At 27.6% G+C, this 15,018-nt stretch overlaps 1 protein-coding gene across 1 annotated transcript; it reads right to left on the bottom strand.

The window, feature by feature from the left end:
- Positions 1-1,152: 1,152 nt before the first annotated feature.
- LOC114128397 (uncharacterized) lies at positions 1,153-15,018 on the bottom strand. Its single transcript, XM_050206335.1, has 5 exons — positions 14,851-15,018; positions 10,970-11,188; positions 10,770-10,877; positions 2,934-3,043; positions 1,153-2,837 (listed from the first exon to the last, which is right to left on the bottom strand). Exon 5 carries the CDS (start codon positions 2,659-2,661, stop codon positions 1,954-1,956), a length of 708 nt encoding a protein of 235 aa, XP_050062292.1. The 5' UTR covers positions 2,662-2,837; positions 2,934-3,043; positions 10,770-10,877; positions 10,970-11,188; positions 14,851-15,018; the 3' UTR covers positions 1,153-1,953.

Raw genomic sequence — 15,018 nt, 5'->3', positions numbered from 1 at the left:
CTGTGTTATTTTAAATTTTTTGTAGCACAAATCTTAAAGAGGATGCAAAATTAAAATCAGATGCATTTGTCTAAACACTTAGATTATATAATATTTATATCATTATCACAGTCTATTAAAATTTTTATCCAGCATACTTATGATATCACATCTTTATAATCCTTAAAGAACTAATATTTTTTTTTACTTAACCATTTTACACGTAGTTTACGATAGGTTTTTGTTGTGATAATAATATTTAAATACATTTGAAGTATCAAAAAAAGGGCAACTAGTTTTAGTGGCTAAAAGAAATTAAAATTGTTGAGTAAAAAATCGTTATTTTAAGTGCGAATATGAAATTTTGTCAGAATTATTTATCTTCAGAGCTTTATAAAATATAATATTTTTGGAACAAAATTAATTTTTTTTTAAATTGTTTTTAGAAATATTTTATGGAACCTTGTATCAAATTTCAAAACCTTAGGGATGCATATTAAATATTGTATGCATTATTAAGTACAATATAATTTGAAAATATTTGTAATTATGACGAATTTCGTTATAATTATTAATATTTACTTAAAATGTCGTTAAAAGTATTATTGTAAACAAGTTTTAAATTTTTTTTAAAATACTATTGCTCAATATACTGACCTAACCTATAGAATGACTAGTATTAAACTTTTAAACTTTTTGATGAAGTGTACATTTTTTATCATTATTCATGGGAAAAAAATCAAAATTTTCTATAAATAGCTCAAATAAAGTTTTAAAAAAAGCAGTATATTCATTGTTATTAACTCACACACTATTTACCAAAGTGAGATGTCCTCTTAGTCTAGATTATCTAGGTCACCAATAATTGCATATGAAAGGCGAGAAGAATATAATAGGCGTATAAAAATCAATATAATGTTACCACAAGATCGAGGTTATTTGTTGAACTAATAGACAACGTATTTATTGGTCAAATCCAACAATTATTTATAAAAATTCAATATTTCAATAATTTTTAATTCATAAAAAAAAGTATTAAACTGTTGATAAAAAATATCAAACAAGTGTAAGAACATTAAAACTAAAACAATATAAGAACAAATATATTAAAAAAAAAACCAGGTATTGAAGTACCTATAAAGGTTTCATAAAATTAGTTATAGAATTAAGATAAATATAAATGAATAAATAAATTTCGTCATTAGTGAGCAGTCAAATAATGAATTAATTTATACAATATTTGTCCGAACTCCATAGATTCTGGACAAGCTATTATACTTAGTTATTACACAGAACATTAATTGACATACATATTGTACTATTTATATTAAATATAATATTTTAATCGTGTTCTCCTTTTTTCTTTTGGAGTGTGAGCAAATACAAAAGTCAACTTTAAACATATATAACTTAAATGTACGGATTACTTAAGTTAAATACAAACGTTAACAGTAATAAATAATACTTATACATTTATTTTATATTAGATACATATGAAATCACAAATGCTTTAGGTAGTAACCTATCACCCAATAAATCCCACGGTGAATCAATTTAAATGTAGTTTTTTCAAGAGAAATCTATAATAATTTATAGGAACATTTCGATAATAAAGTATAAATTTATGTTAACAAAAAAATAACAAATGAAAAAACCATTTTAAGATATTTTGATTTACCAGAGAAATATTTAGGGTGATATGTGATTTTTGAGAAAACTGTACATATTTTTTATTTAATTAGATTTCCTAATGCTTATTAGTAAGAATAAAAATGATGTGTCTAATAAAGAAATAAAATTATTTTTATACAATCTTAGGATTAAAAATAAAATTTTAGCATGTTTGCATTATGTGCATTTTTTTGATACATTTATTTTATGATTGGGCATGCTTGCTTTTAATAATACTTAATTATTTTTTCTTATATGTCTAGATAATTACATAATATTTATTTACAATTATAAACATTAAACCTATATAGATATTTTTTTCGATCTATATTTTCTTTTTTGGACATAATTAGGGTGTTTAATAGGTTTAATGTCACATTTCAATAATACAATTTGGGCACGATCCTTCGGATAAATCCATTGGCCTTTAGCGTGTACTTTGAGTATTGTTGGTGGGCAACTTTTCTTCTTTGCCTCTTCTGTAATTTTTGTTTGAGCCTTTATAAATTCATCAATTCTTTTTTTGTACGCAGTGCTCCTAGTATTGTATTCATGCGTTGAATTTTTAATTGAACGCTTTTTAGTTGGTTTTTGTTGCATCTGTGTTAGTTTTGATTGTAGTTGGAGTTGCTCATCACTCATCGGCAGCTTTGTTGATTCTGACGCTTGTTGCAATTGCTCATAATTCGTTGGAAACTGTGTCAGTACTGATTCTTGTCGCAGCTCATCAACCATTGGAATCTGTTGATTATTTTCATCTATTGAAACGGAATTAGGCAAAATTTGCATGTCCGGAAATATCGGTAAGCTGTCCAGAGACCAATCTGGCATTCCCTCTTCAGTAGCGAATTGAAAACAATCTTGATGAGATGAAGTTCCTTGTGAAAATTGCTGTTCCATTTCGGTAACAGATTCATGAAACTGTCTTAAGTTTTCATTGACAAGAGGATCTATAGATGAAACTGACATCATATTTTGATTGTAAGCATAGCAGTCAGATTGTAAATCCATGATTTATAGTGAATAATAACCTTGAAAAATTCTCCAGCAATATTTGAGGTTAACAATCGTACAATTTATTCGAAAACATAAGTCTTCGTGATTTATAAAACTTGCTGCATGTAGGTAATCAATTTGTCTACCAACTATTATCAGCCGAGGTCATGTATGTTATAGGCAGAAGGTGTCTGTTATTTTTAAACAACAAAAATAAATATATTAGTTAAATTTTATAAGTTATATAGGTAATTCTAAATAAATTAAGTAAGAAAAAAAATACTTACAAATGATGTATAATCAGCTTCTACTTTGACGTGATTTTTTTTTCTAAAATCAATGTCTCGATTTGATCTTTTAATTGAACCACTATGATCTCTTTCATGTACCCCTTATGCTGAAAAATAAATGAAAAAATAATAATTTGTATGATATACAAGGATAAATACGTTTTTAATGTAGTTAAATTATTTACTTTAAACAAAAAATTAGAATATTTTGTGTTTTGATAATTTGTTCCTAAGCAAAAATGCAGTAAGTATGTAATTTTCTTAATTGTATTAATAATTAAAAAATATTTATTCTTTTTTATTATTATTTTTAAATAATTCACAAAACAAAACTGTTATTTGCAAGTCAAAATGCCGTCAATTATAATTTGTACTATGTAATAAGATAAAATGCTGTAGGTATCTTTAACAATACTTACGGCGTTAGTGCTTAATATAATCACTATACCTACTATAGTAGTATTGTGTATTAGTATTTCTGGCGTTATTGCTTGTATTTAAAACTGTGGTTCGCGAAAGTCTATATAATGGTAAGCGGAAGGCCGCATGGAGGTAAAACAGAAATTTAAAAATAAAATATATTCGATTCTGATCTTATTAAAAATTTGTTATTTAAATCTTATCTTAATTTAAAAAACTAATAAATAAAAACAATTATACTGTAGTATTTTACTGCCTTATCATTTTAAATAAATATAGATATTAACTAAAAAGTAAAGTATTTAAATGTACAGTTTGAATCGTTCTATTTTTAGCCATTAGTGATACGCGAATGATTAATAATACTCCTAAGTGGTACTCAAAAAAAAAGTTTAAGAACCGTTTTCTTATATAATACTTTTGGAGTAATACATCAAAGATACGCCATATTCATCTATATAAGTCAAATTTTATAATTATTTATTTGTTTTTACCTCATTTTTTTTTGGGGGGGGGGGAGGCATATGACGTTTTTGCTCAGCACGGCAATAGTTGTCTATATAATGTTATTATAGTGTAATATAAATGTACGTCTGGTAAATTAATGAACTGCTGATGTGAAAACAAGATTTTTTAAATTGTTATATTATTAATTTGTAACTGTGTGACTGTATTAAAAAAAAAAAAAAAAACAGTCCATGTGGAGCATTTGTATGGGGTTTTTACATTCTTCTCCTCCATTCCGTTTAAAACACATTTAAATGCATACATTTTATATTTATTCAAGACTACGCATTATCGGATACGGCTAGGTAACTAAAGCAATAAAAAAATTTGGTATACATATTTCATATTCATATATAGGTATACCTATAACATATGAATTCGTATCGTCGCCAGTGGTGGCGATGACAATATACGCTATTATTATATTATAATATAATATGTATGTATTTACGCTCATATAGTGCTTTACTGCTTTATATAGGTATATTGTGGTTGGTCCGTATAATATAGGCGTAATATTATAGGCGGTAACGTGGCGCCCAGATTTGAAAGGAAACAATAAATAAATTACGCCCTGAGCCCAGAACAACATGTGTGTTACGACTGCTACGTCGTGATTATGGGCGCATGTAAATTCCACTCGAAAAATGTTTTATATTTTTCAATCAAAACCGTTTATAATATAGGTTGATATAAAATACATTTATTACTTACTGTTTATATAACAATTTTTGAGTGTATCTTATTAATCATATTATTAACATAAAAATATTAATTATTAAAATTTAAATATTACAATCATAATCAATAATTAGCACAACATTAACTATATAAAACACGTATATCAAATTACTTCCATATTGAGTGGCGTGATCCGATTATAATAATCTACATATTTATGAAAATATAACATGTTGTTTCCGCTGAGTGCAGTAAAAATCCTTATTTGCGGAAATAACATGTTTTTTCTGGACTTTGGCCTATGCAAATATAACATGGTGTTTCCGCTGAGTATAGTAAAAACTATCATTCGGCGGAAAGAACATGTTTTTTTGGCCTTTGACTTATTACTTAAAATGCAGGAGTAAGAAGTAAATTAAAATATTAAACTAACGTGTTTTATTATAATAATATAATACAATACAAGTGTATTGGGTTTACTACAATAATTATCTATAGATATTTCATTATTTTTTTATTCTCTAATTATAATTAAACAATTTATAATACACTTTTATCCAACATTTCCAATTATTATATTCACAATATTGTAGTCAAAGCTGATACGATAAGACAAGATTGAAGATTGTCGTTTAATATAATTGTTCCTTGTTCGAAAATTTGGAACTTTCAAAGTACCTACTATATAACACGTCGCGTCGCGAATAGTACCTACGGTCGCGTTGTATAGTCACGGAACGCGCTTAGTTTAAAAATATTTATTTAAACATAGCTGCTTAATTCCTGTTGTTGCGTTATATCGATGGTAACAAGGCAAAAGGCAAAAGACTTCGTGAATTCATTTTAAATGTTAAATAGAAAATAATATATCAGATTTAATATGAAATAAGTAGTAAAGAAGTATGTTATATCAATAATACATTTTTTATCTTTTGTAATGAAAATAACTGGAGTCGCTATAAACGTGTCTAAAAAATAAATTAATATGATAAGAAAAAAAAAATCGTTATTTTAAGTGAAAATTCTAACTTAAAATAAATGTAAGACTAAGTAATTAATAAAATAATTATGAAAATGAGTTGAAATATATTATATTGATAGAAAATAGATCCTGAATCGTCGAATAAAAGATAATTTTTACTGGATTGAGAAACCAAAATTAAATTAGATGAACTGTTATAAGGGGTTTTCAGCTATTGTTCTAAATTTCTAGATTCTAGCTAAACATAATAATATTATCGATAAGTTTTAATCCATCGTTGGTAATATCATGTTTTTAACATTCTTATTGATGTAAGAATAAAACTAATTGTTCACAAACAAGAGATTATTTTAATGATATTTATTAATAATTATAAATAATATGTAAAACCTTCTTTAAAAAAAAAAAACAATTTTTTTTTAACAAATCGTAAAAAATAAATATTAAAAATAATTTTAGTTCTCTATTTGTTCTTATTTGTCACCACATTATGATATGTCTAAAACAATAATACGAGTGACAATTGACAGGGCGGGTGAGTAGACACAAAGCGCCACGCCACGGGCGAGTGCAACAGTTAGTACCTACCTATAGTTACACGAAAGTATAAAAGTGTAACATCTGTACCTACGTCGACACGCGTGAGCCAAATTGTGCGCTTTCGCAGAAAAAAATCGATAGGCTACAGTATGTCACGCAGTATTACTTATACACAGGTCCGGATTAAGACTTGCAAAGCCCGTAAGCTGTATATAGTTTAGAGTCCCTATATATTTTATCAGCGGTGGAAAAATATTTTTTTAATACTAAATTTTTGATTATAAATTTACTGTATAAACACTTAACATTTTTTAATTAAAATTATGTTTAATTTATATGATATTTATGAACAACAATTCAAACAATAAAAATTAATTAAAATTTCGCGGAACTTATTTTTCTTAAAATATGTAGATACATAATAAATATAAAATTGGATGTCTCACCATACCAATATTTAGATTAGGTAAATAATTTCAATTAAAGGCCCGGGGCAGTACGACAGCTACGTGGTTTTATAGCTGATTGTAAGATAATCTAATCCAACCAACAATTTTTTATACTTAATTGAAAACTTAAAAGAAAATTAAAAGTTAATTTGTGTTTTGTATCAAAAAAATAAATAATTTTAAACTATTATTATGTTCATTATTATTCTTGTTTATTTAGCCATATACATTTATAATATAAGATAGGTTAGTATAGAAGTAGGTACCTACATCATTCTTAAATTATTTATATCTAAAATATTTCCAAATTCTAAGCTCCTTAAAAATGTAAAAAACATTTCCTCTGCAATATTACTATTAACATATTTATGTTCTTGGTTCATTTTACATGTTCATCAGGGACGTACACACAGGGGGATGTTTTGAGTGTTCAAATACCATAGAAAATATTTGGTTTTTGTAATAAAAATTTAATACTAACAAGCTAAAATAATTAATATAATTAGAATAAAAATAATTTCGTATGTTTATTAAAAAAATATTTCTACTTTTCATTAACTGATTTTCAAAAACAGCTCCCCCCAAATTTTTTTCTGCGTACGTTTCTGATGTTTATCGAAAAGTATTCCTAAATATTTTGCGTCAAATACTCTAATAATATTATATTATATGTATTATTATATTCCACAGAGTATAATGATTAGTCAGCGGGGGATGATGGTATTCCAATTATTTTTTTATTTTACTGAACCAACACACTCAACAAACTCGTTGCACGTGACATTCTCCTAAAACTATTTTATAGATTTATAGCACCTAGTTTATGGTTGTATCAATACATTACATAATAAACTATAGCTAGTTTTAAAAGCGTTGTCTTTTTATGAGTACAGCAGTACGCCAGCACTTTGTTATATATTATATGTGTTGGTTTCGTTTACGGGTATGACGGACTGACACAATGAGGAGTACTAAGTGGTAAATAATAATAATAACAATGTGTGTTTTGACCACGTTTGTCACTTAGAACTATCGAGTACCGACTACGTACTAACGACAAATTTCATTTACATTATAGAAATATAATTATACATCAATATTGATATAGGTATATATTATATATATATATAAGTATTTATACTAATATTCGAAACTTTAGTCTGCGTCTTATTGTAGTTTTAATAGAAAGTATAGATTGATCGTATAACTTTTTTAAATTGCCATTTTGTATTTTATAAAAACAAATAGTTAAACTTTTATAAAAAATATAATATTATTCGTACTATACTAAAACAAATATATATTGACTCATCTACCTCACACTTCAGCACTTGGGTTATGTTTTTATTATTATGCATATTGTACCTATGTTGTTTACACAATAATATGTTATTGTTATAGATTATGGTTTATCGTTCAAGTTATTGTTTAAAAGTTTTGCATTAATTTTATTATTAATAGGGTTGTCATTGATTAGGTATATAAAATAAAATAGTTATTATAATTGTATTTAAGTTTTGACCTATATATATATTATTGTAACCTATAAAATGACTGTGTTAAAGATCTATGATTTGTGATATTTACGTTTAACGTAGTTTAAGACGGGGTAAATCCACGAGCATTTTATTTATCACGGCGGAGAAGGCCATAAAGGATATTAACTAATACAGTAATAAAATGTAGCCAGTATAGGTATATAATTTATTATTTTACATATCGAACTTATAACCTAACCTGCAGGGTGGGTTAAAAAGTAAAAACGCCTATAGAGCTCCTATAATACCCAGTGAGTTCCGATTTATATGATAACTGGTTCATAGAATCAACCGTTTGTAAGAATCAAAAGTGAAAATCTCAAACAAAATCGCATGTGTAATGTTGTAAATGTTTTATAGAATTAACTAGTTAATAGAGTCATAATGACCTGCACCAAAGTGATCACATTAAGCGGTACTCACTGTATATTAAAATGTAAACGCTAACCAGAATTCCGCTCCACACACTGAAGATAATTATAAATAAACATTAATTCTTACGCGATAATTAATAAGTAATAACCATTAGGTTAGGACATACTATACAAACAGTTATAGATAATAATAGCAAATAGTATAGTATTGTACCGGGTGTCCAAGTCTCAACGGCTTTGAAATAATAACGACCTCAGATACTATGAATGTCAAAAAATCGTAAATTTATAATTGATTCTTACAAATAGCAGAAGCATTTTGTTAGATTGATGAACGCATTGATGACTTAGAATCGATTATAGAATTATATTGGATATTCAGAGATCTGTTTATTATGTTATACAATAATTATTATACATGGTATTTAATATAATAGGTACATTTGTTTTTTTATAAATAAGTAAGTGCCTTGATGGCCTTTTTTAAGGAACCACGGAGTTATCAACAGATGTCTCACCGTATAATAAAATGTTCACCGAATAATTTTAATACATTATGCATTATTCATATTATGATGTGGAAAAACACAGTATTATGTTTAAACTCTTTTTAAATCTGGTCATAAGAACATCTTTTGCCTATATTCTTTTATATATAATATATATATTATATAATATGACATGTTTAACAATCATTGTATCAATTTATTCATTAACGATTAAAATTAAATATAATACACACAAAATTATAGTGAGTTCCGCTTAATGTGATCACTTTGGTATAGGTAATTTTGATTTTATTACCTATAGTTGATTCTATAAAACATTTACAACATTTCACATACGAGTAAAGTAGTATACGATTTGGTTTGGGATTTTCATTTTTGATTCTATAAACCTGTGATCACATTATTTTATTATACTAAAAAAAAAAAAAAAAACAAAAAAACTATAAAATCAGAAATTATTTCTATGAGTATTTAAAAATAAGGATTAAACAGTGTTTTATTAAATTATATATAATACCTACTATCACGTTGAGTGCCACGATCGACACATAGCCAACAAATGTTATGTGTATTTTTATGGGTGTATTACTTCATCGGTTATAAACGTACTGGTGTGATTTATATATGTGCTTATTCAGTAGGATCTCGTAATTTCATCGGTATATTTGGATTTTGCGTAGCTATTTTCAGTAGATGTTAAATAGGTATTATTTTTCCCAAAATAACGGCGACAGTGACGTGACGGCAATGTCGAACACGGGGTGGTCAAATTTGCAATAATATTTTATTATTAATTGGGTTGTCACTAATTGGATGACAATAATAACATTAGCTTATTTTAATAATGCATAGGGTGTATTTTGCTTGAATGTGTAATAAGTAGTAACTAATAACAATAAGTTAGTGTTTCTGTTCACAGACTATGGTACAGTCTATATTTTCATTTTGTATAGCGTTTATAACATATTCTATATTTTAATATTTTGATAGATAGGTACAAATTTGTTGATGACAAAACTACTTTAATTTGGTACTGTAGATTATATAAGTAAATAAATCAGTAATCCAAGAATGCTAATACAGAATGCTCGTTTTCAGTACCGGATTAAACATTTGTGGGCCCCTAGGAAATTAAAATATTGGGTCCCTAAAAAATTATTTTTTATATACATCTTTAATTTAATATTTATATTTCATATTGACTTTTGTCTCATAAATTCGTAAATAAAATACTAGTATTATTAAATTAAAAAAATATGGTTTTCCTTTTTCACGGGTACCCTTAAATGAGGGGGGCCTTAAGGCGGGCGCCTACTCCACCTAATAGGTAATTCGGCACTATTCATTTTTTGTAATTGGTTTTTTCGGACGCGGGGAACCGATGTCGACAGGTAGTCCTGTCTCCTAACCTAACCGTCGAAGGACAGCTCAGTTTTGGCGCGGAAATTCACTGTATAGTGTATACCAGGGGCGGCTAAACAGTCGATCGTGGACAATTTCAAAGTGAATCATGTTAGAATTTCTTTTTAGGGGCATGCGCCCTATAAGTTTCTTAATAATTATAGTTATTTAATAATAAAAAAATGTGGTCACCCCGGGTGTATACTCATCAGTCATCATAAAATATGCTGTGGCACTCAACGTGATATATTAATAAATATTATATTTTCAATATAATATATATAATATATATATTCAATTCGATACACGATTCACCCATAATCCCCATATATATTGTATACTATATATATTATATAGACTTCTAAACGTTATTTCTTTTAAGTAATATTCCGATATAATAGTTAATAACAAATAAATAATAATGTAAATTACCAATTCTGTAGAATCTAAGGCTTGAGCGTGACTGAATGAGAAAAACGCCCAAGTCAATCATGAATGAGGTTGATGGAATGGAATGAGTAGAGAGACCAAAACAGAATACTACAATTTTAACAAAAAATAATTATAGATAAATAATATTATAGACAAATAAATAAAAAATATTAATAAAATTAGATTAAGTAGGTACATACCGTATAAGGAGCATTAATGTCCAATTGCCGATCAGTATGAAAAACTACGGACGAGGAGAATTGAATACAGTCTACAGATGAACGTCTGCACGCGATACACCCACTGATCTGACTGCTTGACGTGATAACAATTTAATATGGGCTTATATTGGAGGCTGAGCGACTCGAGCGGCCGACGCATATAGTGGGAGACTGCGTAGTATTTTGTGTTGACAGCAGCTGGTCCAGTTAAGAGAAAAATTCAAATATTTATAATTTAATAATTTTTATAGTGACAAAATAATTATCTTTTGTTTTTTTATTTGTACATTAGTTACAAAAAAGTGTTTTTCTTTTATTCAAGTAGGTATCCAAACAGATGTATATGAAAATATGTGCATGCGTCTGTTTATAAATGTGTGTGTATTATGTGTTGTTATACGAGAAGGTCAGTGGGGAGGAAAGTGCTCGGGAGATCGAACCGAATCGTCTTGTTTATCCACGGGGACCATTCGACTAAAATGATATTATGATTTTTATATTTATAGAATAATAGGTACATACTATGCATTGATCATATATTTAAACATAGTCAATAATAGAATATCGTAAATAAATCTAATGTTTTAAATTCGAAATAAAAACGGGCATGTTAATTGTAATTTGTGATCCATGAAATTCTAAGCTACTTAAAAATAAATTCTATGAACTAAAAATGTTTTGAAATGTATAATATTATATTCAAAGCCGTAGCCAGAAAAATATTAAAATAATATATTATATTATGTAATAAAATATGAAATATTAAAACTATTCAATTTTATTTCAAAAAAAAATTTAGTGGGAGGTCTGAACCCTAAAACCCCTCCCCTAGCTACGGCCTTGATTATATTTCTTTTTTATATCTTGGTCACTTTCATCATAATTAGCGTATGTTGTCACTTATGTCCTGTTGATTTGTTCTAAATAATAATATGTATAATCACAACACCTTTGGACTTAGGTGATTAAATTATATAGTCTTTTTATAACGCCTCAGTGGATTGCCACTACTTGGCTAGAATACGAGTGTTATTATAAATTATTATAATAACGTGTACCTACAATGTATATGCGTGGTTACGAATACTTATATTTTTTGTCCCGGGTATCCTGACAAAAATAAATAAGTAATGACAATATAACATCTGTAGCATAACTACGTGATTTTCGAATAAAAAGAAAAAGAAAAACTCAGTGTACAACTACGTTTTTACTGTCAAAATTATTTACGCAATTGCGCATCAACCACGCCACCTAAACTCAACGAATTTACACCCCTACGACCCACATTACTGATATACACCGATGGGTTTTATTATCTTTTCGGCGATGGTGGCAGATATTGATTTATTACTTAGCCTGTAGCGGTTAGGGGTAAGGTTACACACACTAGCACACCAACGCATAAACAAATATGCGCGCACACTCACGCACACGCACGTTAAACGCAAACAATAATATATAGAACGTACAAATTTGTTTTGAACACCAATATAATATTCTGACTATATATAAACGATGATGGGTCTGCAGGGTTAGATTGCCAGAACGTTAAGTATATTCTATCTCAGTGAGTCCCAATCTTTTTTCTTCGGCGGGCCACTTAGGTAAACAATTATCTTCAAGCGGGCTACCAAATATTTAAGTACGAATAATCTTAATCTAATGATATAATTTTGTTATACATACTAAATATAGTAGTGTTCAATATATTATATTATGTAAATACATTTTGGACTTGTTTTCATATCTTTTATTGACTAATGAAAAAAATTACAGATTGAGGTACATATTGTACACTGAGTGATATCGATATTAAATCGTAAAATTTATATTTGAACATTTCCGATAGAAAAAATCGCTAATGTAATAGGATAAAAATTCGTTTTTATTTTAAACATTTGTTGCGGGCCACTTTTTTTAATTTCGTGGGCCGCTGGTTGGGCACCACTGTTCTATCTGTTTATTTTCGAGCCCCTCGGTCGGTGATTTTTGCCGAGCGGATAGGGAGAGTATATAGAACGTTATTCGGTTTCAGTGCAGAAACGTTTCGAAAACCCCTCTCCGCACCCCATTTCACTCTGCAGCACTCTCCCGATCCCCGATAGGGATACTTCTTGCGGAACGGTATGATTTTGACAATATTACTACGGCAAACTTGGCTGCGTTTTGAAAGGCAACTTTGCAGACGATGAACAACAAAGACGAAAACCGCTTCGCCGACCCCATTCACACCCTGTTTATAATTTACTAACATCAAAGGTGCCTGCCTTTGTATATAATATTATTATTCAATACACGTGTATCCCAATATAATAAACACGCACAGCGTGACCGTAATTCTCGTGATAAGTAACTGAAACTTTAGTAACATAAGTATCGAAATACAAAAAAATAATAATATCATTATGCACTTATCGTGACACATCTTCACGCTAAAAATATAGGTATAATATATTCATACACGAATTAATAATAATTTAATTAACTCTAGGTATGCAGTATAATTATGAATCTTAATTATCTTATATACGAACACCTTAACGTTTTTAAATGAAAACTATAATCTAGTATTTTGTAATATGATATTTTATTTAAATGATTTTTCTTAGTAGGTATGTTATTTTATAAATAATTCGAATAACTCATATGCATAAATAAATACATTTTTCACAATCATTATTGAGTATAATATGATTGACGACAAAAACAGTTTTACTGAAATACTGAAATGCTTTATATAGATACATGTGATGAGTCTCTCACAACCCAACAGCATATCATAACAGACAAAGAATTGTATGCACTAAAAATTATTAAATTTTTGCTTTAAATATTTTACTTATTTTATAATATTTTCATTTTAGCTGTTTTACTTTATTCGATTTTCTATATACCTATACAGTAGAAGCCGCTTATTAGGAACACGGATAAATGATACAATTACGTTATTGAAACGTCCCAGGACGAACCGGCCGTATATTAGAATATTGAAAATAGATCGGATTATTGAAACATCAGATGGGTTGTTTGAAATGATTAGGCAAATGTACACCGGTTATCCGGCGATACCAAATGTACTTTACGTAACGTTAATTTTTACTGTACTTTATCATAAGTACAGTACCTATAGTCCTATACATATAAGAAAGCTATTTCTATACTTAATGTTTGTAGTTTAACTACGGGGTACGTATTTTAAGGTAAACGTTAAGGTATGAAAATATGTGGTCATGGAGTTACTCGATCCAAAAAAAACAAACATTAATAGACATATATTATATTAAATAATATAGTAAAATGTATACTAATACAGTAATACAATATACATATCAACTAATATGACAGTTAAATATACATATATTTTATCGGTTGACAATTTACTATTTAGTTATCGTAACGTTATCGATATTATTTTATGGGAATTAAGTATAGGTATAGCCGTATAGATAGATACAATCAATCGGTCTTTGTAAAAATAACTAATTTACGAGACAAAACGAAACATTTCAAACAGTTTAAAATTAAAATAATAATAAAAAAAATGATCAAAAATACTTTAAAAATCAAAAAAGTGGAAAAATGCAAAATAAAAGTTTTATTTTTAAATTCTCTGATGTATGAATCGAATTATATACTTAGAAAGCATTGGCCTATGCTACCCACTAAAAAATGTATTTTGTATCAAGTCCGTTCCCTAAATTTAATTTAAATTTCGTTTTAAATTATTACTTAAGTTTTGCCTGTTTAATATTTCTACAGAGTCGCTTTCATGATTATGTTCAATAGGGCGTTCCAATATTTTATTTTTGTCGTTTAATATATGTATATAGTACCTATTAATATAGTAAATGACTTACATGTTTTTTTTTTGAAACACTTCCAACGTTGTATATCATTTTTCGATAGTTTATGAAAACAAAATTTAATACCATTTATAAAAATCAATGATTTATTTTTTTCACTTGTCATTACTTCACTCACAATTAAGCTCATATTTTTAAATAGAAATATAACAGCGCACAATA

Source organism: Aphis gossypii, chromosome X (assembly GCF_020184175.1).
Source record: "Aphis gossypii isolate Hap1 chromosome X, ASM2018417v2, whole genome shotgun sequence".
NCBI lineage: Eukaryota > Metazoa > Arthropoda > Insecta > Hemiptera > Aphididae > Aphis > Aphis gossypii.
Note: the sequence above shows the minus strand (reverse complement) of the source record. Positions and strands in the feature narration are given on the sequence as shown.